General features: G+C 44.5%; 1 protein-coding gene across 1 annotated transcript in view; it reads left to right on the top strand.

Annotated features, from left to right (window-relative positions):
- FAM20C (FAM20C golgi associated secretory pathway kinase) overlaps nucleotides 1–23,129 on the top strand; it is a 97,613-nt gene that overhangs the window by 11,454 nt on the left and 63,030 nt on the right. The window contains exon 2 of the mRNA XM_083711544.1: nucleotides 7,509–7,687. Coding sequence (XP_083567670.1) covers nucleotides 7,509–7,687 — 179 coding nt within the window. The remainder of the gene's footprint in view (nucleotides 1–7,508; nucleotides 7,688–23,129) is intronic.

Below are 23,129 nucleotides of genomic sequence, written 5' to 3'. Positions count from 1 at the left end.
ACCTCCCCATTGTCTCTTTCCTCACAAATCCTGTCCTCACAAATCCTGTCTTAAGGGCACATTCAAGATATGAACAGGGTGTGGACCTGTGACCTGGATTCAGGAATTAAGTAGTTTTAATAACAAAAGGGTGGCCAAAACCCAGATAATGCAATCAGGTAACTTGCCAGACAGGAGATAAACAAGCATTCAGATTTCTGTTGTATACCGCCTTTTCTGTGATGTAGGTATGATGTATCTGGGGGATGGTCTTGGACTCCAGGGTGGGCAATTTAAAATGTCCATATAAGGGCTTGCACACATGGCTCTGGGTCCTTCTCCTCTGTCCTGCATGTGGGGGAGCACCCTGTTGCAACAGTTCAATAAAGATCAGGCTTACTAGCTGCTTTGCTTCTCAGTATTCTCTGGTTGGTCTCTGTTATTTTCTCCTACCGATAGAGAACCTACAAAAGGGCCCTATATGGGCTCTTGGGTACCCCATAAGGGAAAAGGAGCAAGTTTTTTTTTTTTTACTTATATCATCCCAAAAGTGCACCACTGAAGAATTTGATCAGAGTCAATTTTGGCAGGGATACCAAATCAGCTTCTCCCCTGGTGGAGAACTCATTCTCCAAGGCATCCTTACCAAGGCATCCTTACTAATGCAAAAAGTGGGGGTGTCAGCATGGTCAAGGGGAACCCCAATATTTTCCATATCATCATCATCATCAACAAGAAAATCCTTTAGGGGTATGCATTTCTACATATAGGCACCAAACCTGGGTATTATGGAACCTGAGTTCTTCCAGGTGGAGAAGCTGTGATTTAAGATGAGACCCCAGGAACCATGAGGAACTTTTGTATACTTTGGTAGTTTTAGTAAAAGGATCAACCTGGGTGGTGCTGGGTGAGTTATTCATAGTGAGACAAGTCAGGAGTTGCACACGTTGTTTTTATATTGCAAAAACCAATGGATGATTCTGGAGATTGGTTGTATATATATATTTCTTTTCAAAGCAATTTCATGTTAAGGGCAAAATATTCAGGGGTGGCTTATAGTTGGACCAATATGGGAAAGGTAGGGGTGTGTGTGAGAGAGAGAGAAAGAAAGAAAGACAGACAGACAGACAGACAGACAGACAGACAGACAGACACAGAATGCTGACTGACTGTTCTAGGAAGGGATTGGAATAGAACACAATGGAGTAGCCTGGAAATGGATCACAGCTAGCTGGCTGGCCAGCATCCTGAACAGGAAATTTTTTTTTACAAGTCCACTTGTATTCCTTATATTCAGTCAAATAGAAGCTCCAGCTTCTATAGATCATAGTGAACACATCTACTTTTAGCAACTTTTCTATCACAGTTCTGGGGTGTGTGTGTGTGTTTCCAATATATTGTGTAGAAAATGTGCTGGTTTAGTTATGTGAGAGAATTCCTGTCACACTTTTCCATCTAGAGCACCAGCAATTCAGCTTACTTTTTAAAGGTTATGACATTGTTGCTTCTAAGCTTTGAAATGCTGTCATTCGGGGAACTGTTTGATTTTCTCAGCAGTTGAGAAAGGGCTTACTAGTGTGCCAAGAGGGGCTGAAACAAGATAACGTTATAAGTTATTTACCTGCACTTTTAAATCTGAACACAGAGTTGATGTGTGTGTATTTGTGTGTTAACTGACAGTATGCAAGGTGCTTTTTATTATTAAACTATTTCCCTGGTTTTGTTTTTTAAAAAAATATTTATTCTTTATGGCTGTACCTGGGCTGCCACCACACACTGGGGAATAAGTCCCACTGAGTTCAATGGAATTGACTTCTTAGAAGATGTTCATTGCTTTGTGTTGCCTATGGATTTGCAAAATTTGAAACCCTGTAAATAAAGGCAACAATTTACTGGCGATTGCTCCTGCCTGAACCTAATAGGAATAAACAGGAGCTGCTGCAATGAATGGAGAAATTCCCTTTCGACTGTGCATCTATCTGAAATACCCATTTCGCTCTCGCTCTGCCTTGTAGTAAGAACAAACAATAAAGTATCACAATTGCCTTCCAAAACCTTCTGACCAGACAGCCTGTCTCCCTGCATACGTGTATCAGTAATCTGAGACTGTGTCACAGGACAGAACAAGGTTCTTACGCCTCAGGCAGGAATGGGGAACTGTAGCAGCCCGAGGGCCACATTTCTGCCTGAGCAACCTTTCAGGGGCCACATGTCGGGGTAGGTGGGGTCAGAAGCAAATGTGGGTGGAGCAACTACTGTTATTTCTACCTTTGTGTTGTAGGCTAATTTCCACACGCACGTGCGTGCGCGCGCGCGCACACACACACACACACACACCTCTCTATTCTATCCAGGCAAGGATGAAGCATTTTCAGAGTGCAAGGACAAATTCCAGCCAGGCAAAAACACATGAGGCTGCAAAACAAGGCTGGTGAGAGGTGTGGTTTGCGAGGGTGTGTAACCTGGGGAGAGTCCTGTGGGTCAGGGAGGAAGGGCCAAAGGACTGCATTTGGCCCTTGGGTTTCATGAATTGTGGCTTAGCTGAATTAAGCAGGCAAGCTCTTACACAACTTGGCATGAACCATATAATATTGTTTGAAGAACAAGGACAGCTATGTTGCAGGTTTCTTTATGGGCTGAGAAACACCCTTCCCCCCAAAGCATTAATGTTAGTTTTCTCTTGAAATGTAGTCCCACCCCCCAGATGGTTTACAGTATTTTACTCTCTTTTCGTAACACTTTTAACCTTTTGTTGTTTGTAATTGAAAATGAAAATAATGGCTTATTAAAGGATCTGAAATTGGGTTGCTTACTCAGATCCAGGGGCAGAGCAAAGGCAACTATTTACTGCACAGAACAATTCTGTCTCCACTGAATAAGTGCTTTCTGGCTCTGGTTTTGTCATGCAAACTGGATCTGAAAGCACAAGACACAAAACGTTTTCTGGAGCCCAAAATCTCCCCCAACATAACCAGAAATCTCACGGAAGTACTAAAAACACCCCCAAAACATTGCTGTTTGTTTGTTTTGAGATTGGATGAAAGTTAAGCAGACATTTATTGTAATTATTATTGATCTGCCCTCAGTGAGCATTGTGCTTTGCACCATACAAGAGGCTAGGTCCCTGCCCCATTGAGCTTACAATCTAAAATTGGAGATGGGAGGGAAATGGCAGCAGGAGCTAAACAGAGGAAGACCAATGAATTTGCTCTGGTCATTTGCTGCAAGTTCTGCTGCCAAGATGCTACTTGTTACCAAATGTTTTACACTTTTCATGTTAGTCTTTCATTGTCTTGATGGCATATTTTGTCAGTTTCAAAATTCGTCCGTAAGCTGCCTTGGAGAGCCTTTGGCAAGGTGGAAGCGGGGTGGGAGCTTTCCCAGGGAATAAAATGAAATGTTGAAACTACACATGCCAGATCCTCTCCCCCTCCTGAAAGCTAACAAAGTTAAACACACATATAAAGTGGGGAAAGGGATGTGAGAGCAGTACTGTAGAATATTAACTCCTCTTGCAAACAGGAGAATCAGCATCAAAGGTCACAAAGAAAAACCATTTGCAAGTATGGATTGCTTAATGGGGATTTCCCCCCCTCTATCCCTGAGATTTTTTTTAGTTATCTTCATGTCCTAAATGGCAGCTTGACAACTCTGCAGCCTTCAGCTTCTGCTTCATACTGTTACGGAAAAATCTAGGTGCGAGGCTGCTCAGTCACCCAGCTCATCGGGCAGAGCCCACGGGTCCCTGCGGAACTAAGGAAGGAGTCTAGCCACCAAATGGAGCAAATAGCTGTAGGTCAAAGTTTATTGCACAACAGGTTCAAAGAGGAATTTTGAACCCCGAGGATGGGGTGACAAGGACTTTTAAAACTTTCCCACCATATCCCAGAATACAGTTCATACAGCATCATTGATACATCATTGATACATCACTGACATGTCACAAAAAGGGGAGGGGTAGACAGGGGTTGGGACGCGGGTGGCGCTGTGGGTTAAACCACAGAGCCTAGGACTTGCCGATCAGAAGGTCAGCGGTTTGAATCCCTGCGACGGGGTGAGCTCCCGTTATTTGGTCCCTGCTCCTGCCAACCTAGCAGTTCGAAAGCAAATCCAAGTGCATGTAGATAAATAGGTACCGCTCCGGCGGGAAGGTAAACTGTGTTTCCGTTCGCCAGAAGCTGTACGCCGGCTCCCTCGGCCAATAAAGTGAGATGAGCACCGCAACCCCAGAGTCAGTCACGACTGGACCTAATAGGGGTCCCTTTACCTTTTTAGACAGGGTTTACACTAGTTTAACCTTGGCAAACATGTCAGGGCAAGACCCAGGTATAATATTAGCATAGGCAAACACCTCTGAAGTCCCACCACCCAAAGTACAATAGAACTCCCTTTGCATGTCTGAACCCCTTGGCAAGTCTGGTGATGGGATTAGGCTTTCCTTGGCCTACAATCAGCTCAGCAATTGTCACCTCTGGGCACTTCCTGGAGTCCCTATTTTTCAAGGGCAAAATAGTGTTGGAATGGAGGAAACTGGCAAAGGAGTTGATTTTATATGATTGTTAAAGCTAGGTGACTTCCCTGAGCTGCCAAGTCAAAAGGATACATTGAAGCACATGAGTGTTAAGAAAGATGTAAGATTATAAATAATATGGCACCATTAAGTTAGTTGAAAGGAATATGAAGATAAGTGAAAATCTAAGAAAAGATAAATTTTGGATAAATATTATGTTAAAAATAAGCTTTTAAGGTTTGGGTAAAAATATCTAAAATTAGGGACACAATATTGGAAAATTATAAAACAAGAATTGAAACAAGGTGATAAATTGCTGGTTAAAGTTTGATAAACTTGGAACGCAGGAACGAGAGATGCGAGGAAGTCCAAAGAAGCGAAGAAAATATGGTTATTATAATGTTATATGTTACTTTGGTGTTTTTTTTATTGTATTAAGAAAATCTTTAATAAATATCTTATAAAAAAAGGATACATTGAAGCATAATCTGTAACATTTAACTACTTTAAAGATGTGCCCCCCTCCGTAATTTCCGTAACAATACTGAAAAGACATTCTGGATTTCCTCTGTGGATGCCACACTTGCCAACATGAACAGATGATTCTTAACCCAGCTGCACTCCCCTTCCCAATGTAATGACACGGCCCTGTTGCATTGTGGTATGTTATACCTGCTGTGGCAGACAACCAAGATGGGTGGTGTTTGTAACTTCACATCCCTCTTTTTTAAAAAAGTCTTCCTTCCTTGGGATCAATTCATATTGGAATGAGGTAGCTCAGGTATGTCCAAAGTCCATTTGGGGGGCCTAATCCGGCCCACTGGCTGGTTTAATCTGGCCTCTGTGGCCATTTATTTCCTGGGGTAAAATCCTAAAAAAGAGAGAAAAAGCTCAACAACGTTGGTCGGCCCTGAGATAGGTAAATCGGATTGTGGGGGGGGGGCATGTCATGAGGGGTGGAGAGAGAACATCTCCTGAAGACCAAACCAATCTTCTTGGGATGGGGTGTGTGATAGGAATTTTGAGGTCTTAGATATATGTTAACTGTTCATAAGTGTACCAACTAAGCATGTACATAGATCAGCACAGGAAGACCGACCTGGAACCATTTTGATTCCCAAACTGACCAAATGTTTTCTCTGCAAGGTCAAAGGAAAATGGAAAAGCCTCCCCATTGTCTTTTCCTTAACAAATCCTGTCTTAAGGGTATGTCTTAAGGGTGTGAGCCTGTGACATGGCCCAGGAACTAAGTATTTATCATTACAAAAAGACTGGCCAGGCTCCCCAGGCAATCCAATCAAGTAACCTGCTAGACAGGAGATAAAGAAGGACAGGAGAAAAACAACATTCAAATTTCTGTTTTAGACCACCTTTTCTGTGATGTAGGTGTGATGTATCTGAGGGATGTATCTGAGGGGTGATGTAGGTATGATGTATCTGAGGGGTGGTCTTATGTTAACCCCTTCTGTGATGTAGGTATGATGTTTCTGGGGGTGGTCTTGATCTACAGGGTGGCAATTTCAAAAGTCCATATAAGGTCTTGCATGCCATTGTTCTGGTTTCCTCCTCCTTTCCTGTGGGTGAGGGGAGCACCCTGTTGCAACAGATCAATAAAGATCAGGCTTACTAGCTGCTTTGCTTCTCAATATTCTCTGGTTGGCCTCTGTTATTTTATCCTACCAATAGGGAACCTATGTAAGGACTCTATATGGGCTCTTGGATACCCCATAAGGGAAAAGGGCAATTTTTATTTACAACAGGTAGAAGTTTCTAAGTTCTTTCACATTTATTTGGGGGTCGACAGGGGTTGCCAGTGTGACACCCATGGGCGCAGTGGTGCCCTTGAAGTCTTCCCCTGGTGCCAGCTAAGACTTGCAGCTCCATCCCCCTACACTCTGCTCCTCTGCTCATGAAGTGGTGAGGGAGATACAGTGGTACCTCGGGTTAAGAACTTAATTTGTTCTGGAGGTCCGTTCATAACCTGAAACTGTTCTTAACCTGAAGCACCACTTTAGCTAATGGGGCCTCCTGCTGGCGCTGCGCGATTTCTGTTCTCATCCTGAAGCAAAGTTCTTAACCTAAGCTACTATTTCTAGGTTAGCGGAGTCTGTAACCTGAAGCATCTGTAACCTGAAGCGCCTGTAATACGAGGTACCACTGTACCCCCTTTCCCCCTCTTCCTTGAAATCTAGAGCATGGCATCTGTTGATTGTTGTTTTATTAGGGAAGGTGACTCAGGAAAGCAAGACCTAGAGTTTGCTTATGTATGTCTGGCAAATATCAATGTTTAGGACCATTTTTGGCAGTGTTTTCATTTTGCTTTGTGAGGTGCTATAGGATTATGCGCTTTATGTAGAGGTGTCTTTGAAGACAGTTTTGAAACTTCACTTGGTCCAGATTGATAACACACAAAGAGGGTTGTTAGCAAAGTCTCTTTAAGTAATGCAGATGGAGTCCAGAGAGAAAAGAAAAATACTCTGATAAGACTTTAATGAGGAAATTATTTTGTGCATAGTTAAGTGTATAATTTTAGGAGAAATAAGCAGAGAGCTTTTGCGCACTGGCAACTTAACTTCAGGCCTTGTACATAGCAGGGAGACATGAAACCAAACACACAGAGGAAAAGCTCCCTCAGAACTATACAGCCAATCAGAGTATCTGTTATCTCAGCAAACATCATGGCACTCTGCCTGGTTGCTAAGCAACACCCCCACTCACCCTCCTCTTGGCTAGTTGACTATAACACTAAAAGAATCAGCACATAAGTTACACATTGAATGATCTCTGCCATTGCACTTCCAACACAAGCAAGCCAGAACACTCATCTGCAGTACAACAGAGTTTAAGAATTCTGCCCTGACCTATTGCTTTTCTTGGCACCTCCCCAGGCTTGGAATCCGTCCCATTTGCTCCCCTCCCCAATTTCCCCTCTCCCTCACTGACATGTTGCAAAGTGCATTGCTGGCATTTTAAGGAAACCTAATCTTCTCCCGTCTCTTGTTCAATTTTATTTTGGTAGGCAAAACGAAGGCAACGAAGACGAAGAGTTTCTACCCACTGGAGAAACGTCAATTGATTCCTATCCAAACTGGCTCAAATTCCACATTGGCATTAATCGATATGAACTGTATTCCAGACACAACCCGGCAATCGGAGCCTTGCTTCAGGACCTGGCCTCCCAGAAAATAACAAGTGTCGGTAGGTTGATGAACACGCAGTTCCTAACAGCAGACTGTGCAAATCATTCATTCTTTCTTTTTGTTTCTGCTTGTGGATGAGGGATATTTTATTTGGGTTTATACTGGCTGCTCCTAAAAGATGGTTCCAATAAGGTTTGCTTTCTGCTTCGGGAGGCTGTAAAGAGAAGCCACTGCTAGCTATGAATTGGCTTTACAGCAAACCTGCTGCCGGCTCCAAATTGGATTTAAAATGAATTTGCTGCTGGCTCTGTATTGGCTTTAGAGCGAACTTGCTGCTAGCTCTGCATTGGCTTTAAAAGCAATTCCTAAGAACAACCCTTAGAGGCGTCTAGTGGCAAAATGCAGCCATAGTGTTGAGCTGAGAGGCAGCAACCTTATGGGGCCTCTTTGGTGGTGGCGACACGTGAGAAAATCTAGAACTTCTCAGGGATAGGGGCTTTCATGGACAAAGAGCACTGGCTTTTTCCATTCTTCTTTCAAATGTAGTTTGCTGCCAGTGCTCATGCCTGGCCCACAGTGCCCACCTTGGAATGACCCTATTTGGTATTATTCTAAAGAAGGGCATTCTGGAGGGAATGACTGCTGTTGATAGTGTCAGAACTACATTAAATAGAGGAGAATCCCACTGCCGCTGGTATATGTCCCAGTCACACCCTACAAGTCCTCAATATTTTCTCCCCCCCCCCTTTTTATTGGGAGAAAAATCTATATTTTTATTGTCTGCGTATAGGTTCCTTTTATATACTGCCTGTATCTGTTAGTGAAGGTGCTTTTCATCTGATAACAATGACGTGCAATCTAAGAGACGTGCTATTAAAGGAAAAACGGATGAGGAGGGTAGAGAAGAAATAAGGCCAGATGCTAACTCTTTTGTTGCTTTTACGTAATGAAGTTACATGTTGCCCTGGCTGGAATGGCCAGTGCTTATTGGTTTGTTTCTTGTTCCTGTTTTTATTAAGTATTATGCGTTTTTTATCTTGTATTTTTATGTTGTGAACCGCTCCTGAGATGAAGAGCGGTATACAAATTTAATAAATAATTAAGTGCAGAAGGGAAGATCCAGGTAGTGAGTTGTTTGCAGCTGAGCCAATGGAAGGGGCTTTGCTTTCTCTGCCTCTTTCTCAGACATGGGTGGATGGAATGACAGAGCAGCTCTGGTGCAGGCAGCTCTGGCAAAGGAGGGGCCCCCCGAGCTGACAGATGGGGTCTGACCATCTTGTACCTTTCTCAGATGCATTTGTGCTGGTTTATGAGAAGTTGGTTAGACACGTTTGACTTGTGTGGTTAATACGTTTCATTGATCCATCTCACCACCTACCTTTGATCTATGCCTGTCCACTTTGGCACATTTTGAAGAATGTACCGTATTTTTCGTCCTATAGGGCACACCGGCCCATAGGACGCACCTCGGTTTTTTTTTTGGGGGGGAATGAATAAAAAAAAATTATTTTCCCCCCCCCAGCCGCGGCCGCCGCCCCAAGCCTTGCGCACACTTGCCCAAAGCACGGGGCACCCTCCGGAGGGCTCCGCGTGCTTCGGGCTGCAGGCTGCCGCCCCAAGCCTCGCGCACCCGGCGGGAGCTCCCGGCGGGCATGCAAGGCTTGCGGACATTCGCTGGGGCTGCAGACTCCTGCCCACAAGCCTTGTGAGCCCGCGGGAACTCCCGCCGGGTTTGCAAGGCTTGCGGATAGCTTCCTGAAGCCTGGAGAGCAAGAGGGGTTGGTGCGCACCGATTCCTCTCGCTCTCCAGGCTTCAGCGAAAGCCTGCATTCGCCCCATAGGATGCACACACATTTCCCCTTCATTTTTGGAGGGGGAAAAGTGCGTCCTATGGGGTGAAAAATACGGTAGTCCTTGAATAGTCTGTTTCACCCAGTTCACATCCGCATTGGACATTTAAAGCGCTCTTATACCACTTCAACTCTTAACAACGGTATCCCCCTGAAGCATCCTGGGAACTGTAGTTTGTTAAGAGATTTGTTAGGAGACCCGTATTTTCCTTACAAAGAAATACAATTGCAAATGCTACTGAGGAAGAGGAGTTGATTGTTAAACAAACTGGAGTTTGTAGCTGTTTGAGGGGAACAGTCTCTTGACCACTCTCGGCACTCTTAAACTACAGTTCACAGGATGTGGGGGGTGGGGCAGGAGCCATGACTGTAACAGCGATGCAATAGTGCTTTAAATGCACAGTGCGCATGTGTCGCCTCAGATGGGAGCTGTGAAGTTCGGCACTAGCAGGCTCTGTGGAGAAGCAAACCTGTCTCTTGGCATCTTTGCCAGTCCTGTACAGTTTTGGCAGCTCGCAGTCTTCCCAGACCAGCTGAACCTACCAACATTCCTTAATAATAATAATAATAATTTTATTTATACCCCGCCCATCTGGCTGGGTTTCCTGAGCCACTCTGGGCGGTTCCAAACAGAATATTAAAAACACGTTAAAGCATCAAACATAAAAAATTTCCCTAAACAGGGCTGCCTTCAGATGTCTTCTAAAAGTCAGATAGTTGCTTCTCTCCTTTACATCTGATGGGAGGGCATTCCAGAGGGTGGGCGCCACCACTTAGAAGGCCCTCTGCCTGGTTCCCAGTAACCTCACTCCTCGCAGTGAGGGAACTGCCAGAAGGCCCTGGGCGCTGGACCTCAGGGCTGAATGATGGGGGTGGAGACGCTCCTTCAGGTATACTAGGCCGAGGACTCAAAGGACCCATGCCCTCTATACTGGGTCACCCTTCTTGCTTCTGTCTCAGAGTGCCACCCAGGCAATGGAGGAGGGACAAAGCATTCAAACATGTACATGTCCTTTGGAGAAAAATCCAGTAAAGGTGGTTTCCTGGTGGGAATAAATGTGAAGGGGGTACTAGAGCCACATTTGTTCGTAGGCCACATTCTGGAGGGCTGCATACTGTGCAGGGCAGAACCAATAGCAAACGTGAGAGGAGCAACAGAGATGATTCTTCCCTTGGTACAGTGGGATACAAGAATCAGAGGTTCATATATACAAACACATCTCTTTCTCCATACTCCATTCAGGCAAGCAAGAGCCATTGCCACAGTTCAAGGACATATTTTAGCCAGCCAAAAAGCACAAGGAATGTGTGATCCTGCAAGGACTTACGGGCTGGTTTGATGAGGACTCCACAGAGATGCAGGCCAGGGCCTGGGAATTTATTTCTCACAGATTTTTAGTTTTCTGGTTTGATCCAGCACTGCAAAGATGGATAGATCCCCTACGAACCTACCTGGGTTGGTTCTCACAGTTTAATATCATGACCTGACAAGGTGTCATTGGCTTAACACCTAGGAGCACGGTGTACAGATTACAGAATGTAGCACCAATTAGCAGTTGACAACCAAGAGATTAGCACATATAACAGGTGGAAGTGTTTTCCGCAGGAATTCTGACGTGTGATTCAACTTTGGAACGTCTCCACATTTTTGGCACTGTTAAGGAACTGCCTAGTATATTATATTTGCACAAGCCTTGAATATTCTAGTTAGGATTAGTCAGTGACAAAACCCTGAGCGCAACTTCTCAGCAGCAAACAACACTGAATTCACAGGTGCTTACTTCCAGGTTGAAAGGGTAGGGTGACAACCTAAAAGTACAATCTTAATAACTTAACTGTGGTTGCTGCTATTGTTTTAATTTATTAATCACTTGTAGCATAAGCAGTCTTGGAAAGGGAGCAGCCAAATTAAAAACAATAAAATGAAGCATAGCATAAAACCGGGAGAAAACAATGAATCATAATACAATAATAAAAATACTCGGTTCATACAGCACACCCTGTAAAATAGCTAGAAACGTCGGCAGCAAAATCAGAATCAGTGTGGTGTAGTGGTTAGAGCGCTGGACCAGGACCTAGGAGACCAGGTTTTGCATCCCTATTCAGCTGCAAAGCTCCCAGGTGACCTTGAGATGGTCACTAATTCTCAGCCTTTCCAGATTCTCCTGGACTACCAGTCCCATTACCCTTGAATCATATTAGAAACTCAGATATAAAAGCTAGGCACCTTAAAACCTAGGTTATGATCATCACAACAGAATGTCTGTTTGCCAGGGGGCTGGACTAGATGACCCCCGGGACCTCTTCCAGTGCTACAATTCTATGATTCTATGGCCTCAAGAAGAAGAAGAGGAGTTTGGATTTGATATCCCGCCTTTCACTCCCTTTAAGGAGCCTCAAACGGCTAACAATCTCCTTTCCCTTCCTCCCCCACAACAAACCCTCTGTGAGGTGAGTGAGGCTGAGAGACTTCAGAGAAGTGTGACTGGCCCAAGGTCACCCAGCAGCTGCATGTGGAGGAGCGGAGACGCGAACCCGGTTCCCCAGATTACGAGACTACCACTCTTAACCACTACACCACACTGGCTCTCAACTACATTGCTTGACTGTAGTTTGCTCTTAAAACAATTCACGCCCCCCCCCCCCTATGCAAGAAGGAGAAACACATATGGCAGCAACGGAGATGGTATTTACTATGGACCAAGGCAGAGGTTTTTAAAATGCGGTTATGAACCTGGCACCTGGAAATCTCTATGTAGTCGAATTGGACCCACACCAGGAGCAAAACACACCTGGCGCCTGGGGAATTTCGAACACTGCCCTTGAACCGTTGGCTGTGCTGGATAGAGCTGATGGGAGTTGTAGTTCAGCAGCACCAGGGAGGTCAGGGGTTCCCCACACCTACTTTACTCATTTTTTGTGTGGAGGATCCTGGTGTTGCTGGGGAATCTTTGCAATCCATTGTTTTCTGGGGGCTGGTAGTGTTGAGATACTGCCAGGGAGATAAAGCCCATCATGGCCCCCACGTCGGCTCCGGACGATCCATCGATCTCCCGTAGATACAGTATCAGCAATTAGCGACACAAGCTCCAGAAAATAGCTTGCCACATTCCAGAGCTGATGCACGCTCTATCAGCAGAATTCGCACAGCGAAAGATGCACGCAGGAGAGCATTATTTAGAAGTTTATTCAGCGTTGGTCAGAACAAAGGAAAAAACATGACTGCCTGCTTGCGTGTTCAGGCACAGAGAGAGAAACGAAAGCAATAGAAAATATAAACTTCCTGTGAACAGGAAATACACAGACTCTGTGACTCACAAAGCTTGCTCCCTTTTAAGGCAGAACGGAAATATCCTAACATCTAGGAGGTGAACACCTGGAGACCACAGGTGCCTCTCTGCCCTATCTTGAACCAAGTTTGACACTGCTGAGGCATCTGCTCGAAGATCAGGACCTTCCCTTGTGGGGAAGTAAAGCTGAATGTGCAGTGCTGGACTACAGAAGGATGAAGGGGATTAGGCATGCCTCGTCGCCATGGCAACAGGAAAAAAAGAAGAACTCCACATAACCCTCAAGCAGACAATGTGACCTTTTGGGAGTGGATAAAATGGAAGCCAGTAGGCCAAAATAAGTCAGGTGTTCCCCACTTACTTCCTCATTAAACACAAAACCAAACAAAAGAATGGGAGACACAGCTGAACTAGGCCAGACAACTTGCTTTGAGAGTATAACCAGCTTCAGCTACTTGGTTCTTTGTTGGCTCCATTCAGACTTAATGTTGCTCAGTCCTTTTTTCTGTTAAAATGCATACTCTGGGGTGCCTAGTGTCCTCCAGTTGTTGCTGGATTACAACTCCCATCATGTCTGACCATTTGCTCTATTGGCTGGGGCTGCTGGGAGCTGGAGTCAAACAAGGCCTCCGAGGGGGTCTCTGGTTCCCCACTCACTCTCATTTTATTGAGATGATTTATTTATTTATGATTTATTTATTTATATACTAGTAGGGACTTACAGGCGTTGCCTGTGAATTTGTAAAACACCTCTCCCCCTCCCATTAATATGGTTGATATTTTTAAGTGGATAGTGTAATTTGTGAGTTTGGATCCATCACACCAAAGATCGGGTGAAGTCACGCCTAAGTCGTGTTTTGGTCTGCCATCTTAATTCAAAATGGCACCCGGCGTCCAAATGGCAATGAAAACTGTCATATTGGGAATCATTCTGAGTTTGTTGATGATATCTTGAGAGGCAGCGAAATCTATGCTGAAAAACAGGCAAAGTCACGTCAAAGTGACATTTTGGCCTACCGTTGTGATTCAAATTAGTGCCCGGCACCCAAACATCTACCAGAATCACCACCCACACCCTGGGAACCCTCCAATTGAGTTTGGATGTGCAGCGCTTTGAGCTCCTTAAAGGAAAAGGTGGTAGATAAATGCAATTAATAAATTAATAAATCTTCAAAGTCACAAGGTCTAGAACCTTGGTTTAAGTTTTGAGCTCAGCAGGAGGCTGAATTCTGGGCCTATTGCTATCAAATGCCAGCACCTCTTTTCGGCGCTCCGGCAGAATTGTGATTCTGGTCTTTAATACCACCCTCACATGCTGTAGTGTTAGTTTCAAGATCTTTTATCTTGCGTAGCTCCTGGGCAGTGTATGTTTCTTTGAAGAGTTTCTGTTTGAGGCACCTGAGTGTTTCACTTTTCATATGTGAAATTGTGAGCGCGTCAGCAACCCACAAAGCATCTTTCAAAATACGTTTGAACAAAGGCAGGGGTGGAAATCTCATACCTCAGCTGTGTTTCTGTCTCATTGCTTTTGAGATACAGAATATTGGTGGCTGACCTAGGCAGGCAAGAGTTTGGTGGGGTCATATTTCGCCAACTACTTTTGCCAACTACTTTCAGAAGCAAGGCCTTCTGAAATTAATAATGGGACAGAATGTTTGGTAGCATGTCAGATGGACAGTATAATCTAGTGGTGTCAAAATTAACAAAGCACCTCTAAGGATTACAGTGGTAACTCAGGTTACATACGCTTCAGGTTACAGACTCCGCTACCCAGAAATAGTACCTCAGGTTAAGAACTTTGCTTCAGGATGAGAACAGAAATCGTGCCCCAGCGGCAGCAGGAGGCCCCATTAGCTAAAGTGGTGCCTCAGGTTAAGAACAGTTTCAGGTTAAGAATGAACCTCCGGAAATAATTAAGTACTTAACCCGAGGTACCACTGTATTCAGATTTGCAAAATGCTGGTCGTTTTAGTAAGGGAGAGATGAGAAGAACCTGTGACTTTCTAGATTATTATTGCAGACCCTCCAAGTGTACCTATTTTCCAGGGACAGTCCCGGATACAGAAGCTGTCCTAGTTTCTGATTTGATCCTGGAATGTCCCACTTTTCTTTGTTGTTGTTGTTTAGTCGTGTCCGACTCTTCGTGACCCCATGGACCAGAGCATGCCAGGCACTCCTGTTTCCACTGCCTCCCACAGTTTGGTCAAACTCATGCTGGTAGCTTCGAGAACACTGCCCAATAACCATCTTGTCCTCTGTTGTTCCCTTCTCCTTGTGCCCTCAATCTTTCCTGACATCATGGTCTTTTCCAGGGCGTCTTCTCTTCTCATGAGGTGGCCAAAGTTCTGGAGCCTCAGCTTCAGGATCTGTCCTTCCAGTGAGCACTCAGGGCTGATTTCCTTCAGAACGGATAGGTTTGATCTTCTTGCAGTCCATGGGACTCTCAAGAGTCTCCTCCCGCACCATAATTCAAAAGCATCAAATCTTCAGCGATACCAGCCTTCTTTATGGTCCAGCTCTTTTAGGACGTCCCTATTATCATCTGAGAAATGTAGGAGGGTATGGAGTTATGTGACCCCTGAGCCAAGGAGATAAGTAACTATACATCTGAAGTCAGCCCTGTATAGGGAGATTTTAAATGTTTAATGTTTTATTATGTTTTTAATATATATACTGGAATCTGCTCAAAGTGGCTGGGGCAACCCAGTTAGATGGGCGAAGTACTAAACATATATATTATGATTATTATTATGGAATAAGGTGTCCCTATTTTCATCGAAGAAATGTTGGAGGGTATGAAGGTGCACCCACCCACCCAGCTTTCACCTGGGTGTCTACCTCCTCCCAGTCTCCCACCCTGAGAGACTGGATTTGCACAAAATGTTGATCATTTTGGACTGCACATTTTCAGGAAAGAAGTTGGATCGCAAAGCAGTTTCAGGTATGGCCACAATTGGCCTCATTAACAATTTTCAGGGATGAAAATTATGTATTTATTCATAGATATGGATTCCCTCTAGCAGAATAGGAAGAACCTTTGGCCCTCCAGATGTTACTGAACTACAGCTCCCTGGCCACTAGCCATGCTTGCTGGGACTGATGGGAGTTGTAGTTCAGCAACATCTGGAGGGCCAAAGGTTCCCCATACCCAATGTTCAGGATTGGATTTACGGATCTGGTGAATTCTTGGATTGCCAGCCAGCAATGTACCACCTATCTATTCAAATTCAGTTACACAGGGCTTTTAAAACTGAGGAAAGGGGGGGTGTTTGTACTTATGAGAGAAAGTTGCCATAGCAGTGCAAGGTAATGTTTTACTAAATGAAATATTTACACTTAACACTGCTACATATGGTGTAATTTTCAAGCAATTAAAGAGTGCCATGAAAACAAAAGCCAAAAAGAAGACCAGATGCTTCTGCAAAACGCAAGTTGTGACTGGCTGGGAGGGATAGCCTGTCATTTTCGGTTTCTCTGCATTTCTCAGCTTCCCAGTCTTCTCTTCAGTCCTCCCCATATCTATCAGTTTGCAATTTATTCATTTTTTTAAATAAAAAAATCCCCTCATGAAAATGCCTTTGCTTTTTAGTGAAAGCCCATTTTTGCAAGCTATTTCCCCTGATGCAATGCACTGTATGTATAGCATTCACTAACATATTCATTATCTTATCTATTTATCTAGTTTTCAAAGTTATACAGAAATACCTATTTTAATGCACACTTTCCCCTAATGCATTTAGCTGGAGAATGTATGCATTTAGCTGTATGCATTTAGCTGGAGAATGGCATTGCAAAATTGGGAGAAGTGTGAATTTGCAGGGATAGCTGTGTTTTGGCTTGCATACTGTTCCAAAAAGTGCAAATTAGAGAATTAGAGAAGTTTGCATCATAAGTCTAATTGAACCATGTTTATCTTCCACCCCTACTGGGTGGTCGCTAATCATGAGATGCTGGTGCTTTAAAATGACTGTGACAATCTGAAGGTGGTCAGACGAAAGTTAACCTGGTTGTACTGCGGTGACTTCCCCTGCCCCCTAGAGAATTGTAGTTTTGTGGGAAGTAATTTGATAATTCCATTCACAGAACTACAATCCCAAGGAGTCCTGCAATGGGGAAGGGCCCCCACGACAGTAAAACTGGTTGAACTACGGTATATGGAATACCCCAGACATACACTACTTTGATTTGTGTGGGGCAAGGATGGGACACCTGGAAGTCACACAGATATTGATGAACTAGAACTCCCACCATCCCTAACTATTGTCCATGGGCTTGCCAATCAGAAGGTCAGCGGCTCGAATCCCCATGACAGAGTGAGCTCCTGTTGCTCTGTCCCAGCTCCTGCCAACCTAGCAGTTCAAAAGCATACCAGTGCAAGTAGATAAATAAGTACCTCTGCAGCGGGAAGGTAAACAGCATTTCTGTGCACTCTGGTTTCCGTCACGGTGTTCCGTTGTGCCAGAAACTGTTTAGTCATGCTGGCCACATGGCCCGGAAAGCTGCCTGTGGACAAACGCCGGCTCCCTTGGCCTGAAAGTGAGATGAGTGCTGCAACCCCACAGCCACCTTTGACTGGACTTAACCACCTAGGGCTTCTTTGCCTTTACCTTAATGGAATCCAACAGTGCCACAGGGTCCTAATCCTTGGGCCAGAGAAACTTGGACTGGCTCAAATATCTGTTCAACCTTTCAATCCACCAAGCTGACCTGAAAAAAGACCTGAAGTCTGCTTTTTTCTGCCAGAACTCAACAAAACTCAGTTCTGGCATCTCTCTGGGGAGTGCCATCACCAATATAAGAGAACTACGGGGGGCATTCATGTTGAGTTCCTGCATTATCAGCCCCTTTCAGCATGGAATACACCAAATGGGAATTGCAGTACAACAAGCTCTGGAGGGCCACAGATTCCCTTTTGTTTTCTATGGAGCTCCAGGCAATGCACATCCTTTCTCTACCTCCTCCATTTTCTCTGGTCCTAGGCATTAGGACCTCGTTGCAACCAGCACTGTTGGATTCCATCAGCCTGAGCCAACAATGGTCAATAGGTAGGGATGGTGGGAGTTCTAGTTTAACAACATCTGTGTGGCTCACAAATGCCCCAGGCCCAAATGTCTGTTGAGCCTTCACCATTATATTAGGAAACATTGCTTTGCAAAAAGAGGAAGTATATATTAGGCAAAATTGCACACAGATAGGTGTATATTTGGAGAAATTGGCAGTCAAATGCTGCTGATTTTTCATGTGGACTTAAAAGAAAAAGTAATCACAAACTAATGTGCAGAACCAAATTTAAGGTTGGAGAAATGAGAAACTGCAATTGAAAGTTTGGCCCATTAATGTTTCTTTTTTTATGTTATCTCCCCTTCCCCCATTCATTCCATGCTATGCTCTTAAAGGATAATTAGATCCTTAATATTATTTTGAACTGAACACTAGCAGTACATTTTCTAGGAAAGGTGAGCATTCTGAGCTCATAGGCTCAGAAACATAATTATCTGAATCAAGACTCAAAAATGACCATAATTAGCCATTTCTTTGTGCAATTTGAAATTTACATCTGCAATAATGCCACCTGCATGAGCCAAAGAGTTGTTTAATTAGAAACGCGGCATGGTGTAGAATGGTTAGATGCAACTTGCTAATAACATTGGGCTTTTTCCTTCCCCGAGTTAAAATTAACGGGAGGCTTGAGCTTGATTTCTTAGGGAAGAAGGTAGCCCTCAAGGTGGTTTGTTTTATTTCCCTGCCCGAAGAAACGAGTGCATAACTTGAGTCAGTTCATTTCTGAAATCTACAATGCATCTTGCTTGGGTGGGCGAAGTAATTAAAGAGGTGCATGCAGTTATGGAAGCAATTAGCCAGTGGGACCGATAAGTAATATGGGCACTGGTGAAATGAAAATGAGTTCAGAGTTCAGCCCAGAGAAAGTTGCCTTCAGTTAAATATTTGGCTGTGTGTGAGATCCTATGTGTATTTACCCAGAGGTCAGCCCCACTGACTTAGAGATGCAGCTTGAGGGTCAAAGTTCATGTTCTGACTCTGAATAAGTCAGAAAGGGGCCCATCTTGTCCAGCACCCTGGCCAGTCCAATTGCCCTGCAGGCAGGGCACAAAGGCAACAGTCTTCCTGCTCTGTTACTCATAAGAGCCTAAGAAAAGTCTTCTTGGATCAGGCCAATGGCTCATCTAATGCCAACACTCTGAACTACCACCCTAACTCTCCATTCCTTGAAATGCTAGATTTCCCTGTGCAAGGATTATTTTGCCTGGGAATAATAGAATTGCAATTTGTTCCTGCTTATTTTAAATTGGGGGTGGGATGGCACATCCCACACACTGTTTGCCCCATAAAGAACCAAATCTATTTCTATCTGTGACTGATGAATTGGTCATTGGCTTGGAAATGGAGGAAAAAACAAAAAGCTAGTGTTTCCATCTGTCAGCAGATTAAAAAAAAAGTAAATTATATTCTGGTGATGGGAAAAAATAAATCACATGCCAAGTCAAAGACATGACTGAGCTAGACCTACTGACTCCCCCCATTGTTTGGTATCCTTTCTCGAGATATCTAGAGTTATCTAATGCAGTGCCTTACTCTGGCACCTGAACTTTAAAGGCCCCATCTACACTAAAGATTTAAAGCAGTATCCTACCACCTTAAGCAGCCATGGCTTCCTCAACAAAGGTTCATGGGGACTGTAGTTTGTGAATGGTGCTGAGAGTTGTTGGAAGACCCCTATTCCCTTCAGAGTTACAGTTCCCAGAATTCCCCAGGAAGAGGGACTGATGTTAGTTAAACCACTCTGGAAACGGTAACTACGTGATCAACAGAAGTATAGTGTCCTGGTCAAGTGAAGTAAGAGTGGCACTATATTCTGCCTTGGTCTAACCACATCTGGAGTACTGTGTCCAATTCTGGACACCACAATTTAAGAGGGATGTTGACATGCAGAGGACGGCAACCAAGGTGATCAAGGGTCTGAAAACCAAGCCTTAGGAGGAATGGTTGAAGGAGCTGGATATGTCTAGCCTGGATAAGAGGAGACTGAGAGGAGCTATGATAGCCATCATCAAATAGCTCAAGGGTTCTCACATGGAAGAGGGAACAAGCTTGTTTTCTCCTGCTCTGGAGGGTAGGACACAAACCAATGAATTTAAGTTACAAGAAAGGAGATTCTGACTAAACATCAGGAAGAACTTTCTGACAGTAAGAGCTGTTTGACAGTGGAATGGTCTCCCTCTGGAGGTGGTGAACTCTTCTTCACTGGAGGGTTTTAAGCAGAGGTTGGGTGCCCATCTGTCATGGATGTCTTAGCTGAGATTCCTGCATTTCAAGGGGTTGGAATAGATGACCCACAGGGTCCCTTCCAGCTCTACAATTCTGTGATTCCATGATAGGAATAAGAGTTCTCCCAACCATGGTGTATTGTGAAACAGTGATGTTTTGTATCTGGAGACGTAGTGGTTGCGGCACAACTTGCGACAACTTTGTAAGGGGATTAGACAAACACATGGAGGATAAAGCTAGCAATAGCTACAAAGTTAAAATGCATATATGGGGCATCTAGTATCAGAGATAGCTGGTTGCTGCTGAACACTACAATTCTGTGATTCTACGGAGAGAAGGCCATGTCTTGCTTGCAGGCTTCCTGCATCTTGTTTTCTACTGCAGGGGCAGAATGCTTGACTAGACGGACTTTCCTCCTGCTCCAGAAGGGCACTTCTGGAGTTTCTTAATGGTATTTACTGGGAATTCAGTGCCTTGCCTGTGTGATAGGAATTTTGAGGTCTTGATATATGGTAATGCTCATAGGTGTACCAACCAAGCACGTACATAGATCAGCACAGGAAGACCGACCTGAAACCATTTTGATTCCCAAACTGACCAAATGTTTTCCCTGCAAGGAGGGAGGGGGTGGGGTCAGGGAGCCTTCCCATTGTCTCAGGAACTGAGTAATCAGCATTTTAATGGGTGACAGGCTATCAGGAAAGGCAAGCAGATAACCTGGCAAACAGGAAAAACAACATTCAAATTTCTGTTTTAGACCGCCTTTTCTGTGATGTAGGTATGATGTATCTGGGGGGTGGTCTTAGGTTACACCCCTTCTGTGATGTATGTATGATGTTTCTGGGGGTGGTCTTGATCTACAGGGTGGCAATTTCAAAAACCCATATAAGGCCTTGCGCACCATTGTTCTGGGTTCCTCCTCCCTCCTTCGTGTGGTGAGTGAGGACCCTGTTGCAACAGATCAATAAAAACCAGGTTTACTAGCTGCTTTGCTTCTAAATATTTTCTGGTTGGCCTCTGTTATTTTCTCCTACCAATAGGGAACCTACGTAAGGACTCTATATAGGCTCTTGGATACCCCATAAGGGAAAAGGGCAATTTTTGTTTACCACACCTGCAAATTGAGTTGAAACAGAGGAGGAAAGGCAGCCAAGAAAGGATTGTCCCATGCTATTCATTTGCAGATAGGTATAGATAGATAGATGAGCACAAAAATGGGTCCTAATTAGCATTAGAGGCACAGTTATAGTCTGGAAGAAACAGGAAAACATGGTGGGGTGGTTGGAGGCAGTTCCAGGGGCAGCTTGCAGTGTTTCAGATTGGGGCTGTCCTTTAACCACGAGAGAAGACAGCTTGATAAGTTCATCTGTGCTGCCTCTGCTGTTTTTGGACGATTGGCAGCTCCCCCACCGATGAGGACCTCATGACCATTTGAGGATGACTGCGGAGCAGGATGACTCTGCAGGTTCCATAAACCACTGGCTTCCTTGATATCTTGCAGCTGCCTCGTGTTTCGAAAGGAATAGAGGGAAAGTCTGACTTTTAGGACGGCTGTGAAGTAACAGCCTGTTACCCAACCCAGGCAATCAGTAAGGTTAAACGACAGGGAAGGAGATTTCTTGTCCAGGCAGGTTTATTGCGGTTTGGTAATGGAATGAGATACATCAGCAGGATTGCTTTCTCTGGAGATGCGATAGTAGAGGAGGCATGGGCAAGCACTGTTTGGGGAAGGGAGCTGGGTTGGTGCATGACTGTTAGGGACTTTGTGGCTTCCTTTGCATAGACACGGGGTGCAAGGAAAGGGCCGGATCGTGTGCTGCAGTGTGGAAGTGGCTAATAGGGGAAGAATGTACTGTATTTTTTGCTCTATAAGACTCACTTTCCCCCTCCTAATAAGTAAGGGGAAATGTGTGTACGTCTTATGGAGCAAATGCAGGCTGCGCAGCTATCCCAGAAGCCAGAACAGCAAGAGGGATTGCTGCTTTCACTGCGCAGCGATCCTTCTTGCTGTTCTGGCTTCTGAGATTCAGAATAATTTTTTCTTGTTTTCCTCCTCCAAAAACTAGGTGCACCTTGTGGTCTGGTGCGTCTTATAGAGCGAAAAATACGGTAACTAAACTGTGACTTTTCTTGTACTTGATCCACAAGCTGCAGTTAGTGCAGAATGCTGCAGCACGATTGCTGGCAGGAGGGAGACCTTGTCAGAATATAACACCTGTGCTCTGAGATCTGCACTGGCTGCTGAATTGCTAGCGCACCAAGTTCAATGTGCTACAGTTAGTATAAAGGTAAAGGGACCCCTGACTATTCGGTCCAGTCGTGGACGACTCTGGGGTTGCAGCGCTCATCTCGCTTTATTGGCCGAGGGAGCCGGTGTACAGCTTCTGGGTCATGTGGCCAGCATGACTAAGCCACTTCTGGCGAACCAGAGCAGCGCACAGAAACACCGTTTACCTTCCCGCTGGAGCGGTACCTATTTATCTACTTGCACTTTGACGTGCTTTTGAACTGCTAGGTTGGCAGGAGCAGGGACCCAGCAATGGGAGCTCACCCTGTCAAGCGGATTCGAACCACCGACCTTCTGATCAGAAAGTCCTAGACTCCCTGCTTATTGATGTCAAGCAAGTGCCTTCACTGTACTCTTTTCTGCGCCTGCTAAAAAACATTTTTGGTTAGACAAGCCTACCCAGATATGTTGACTTTTGTTTTATCACTGATTTATATATTTTTTACGATATTTAAATAATCGTTTTTAGCTTTTAGCAATAATTTTATTGCTTTTTTTGGTTAACTGCTTGGGTTTTGTTTTGCTTGTACAATCAAGCAGCGTATAATTTTTGTAGGAAATAAAAAAAATAACTGGGGCTATGGAAAAAGGCCTCTGGGAGAGGGGGGTTGAGCAATATAAGCCCACCCCGTGACCATGAGATGTCCTCTTAGGCAAGGTTCCCCTTTTGACTGTGACTTTTCATCTCCAGTCTAGAGCATGTGGGTGTGACATTGAGATTATGAGTATTAACTGTGAAGCTCTCAGCACCGCTCGCTTCAAATGCCACTTCACTCACCCCAGATT

Source organism: Podarcis gaigeae, assembly GCF_964106915.1.
Source record: "Podarcis gaigeae genome assembly, chromosome: 14".
Lineage (NCBI taxonomy): Eukaryota > Metazoa > Chordata > Lepidosauria > Squamata > Lacertidae > Podarcis > Podarcis gaigeae.
This window is presented reverse-complemented; position numbering and strand designations above follow the sequence as displayed.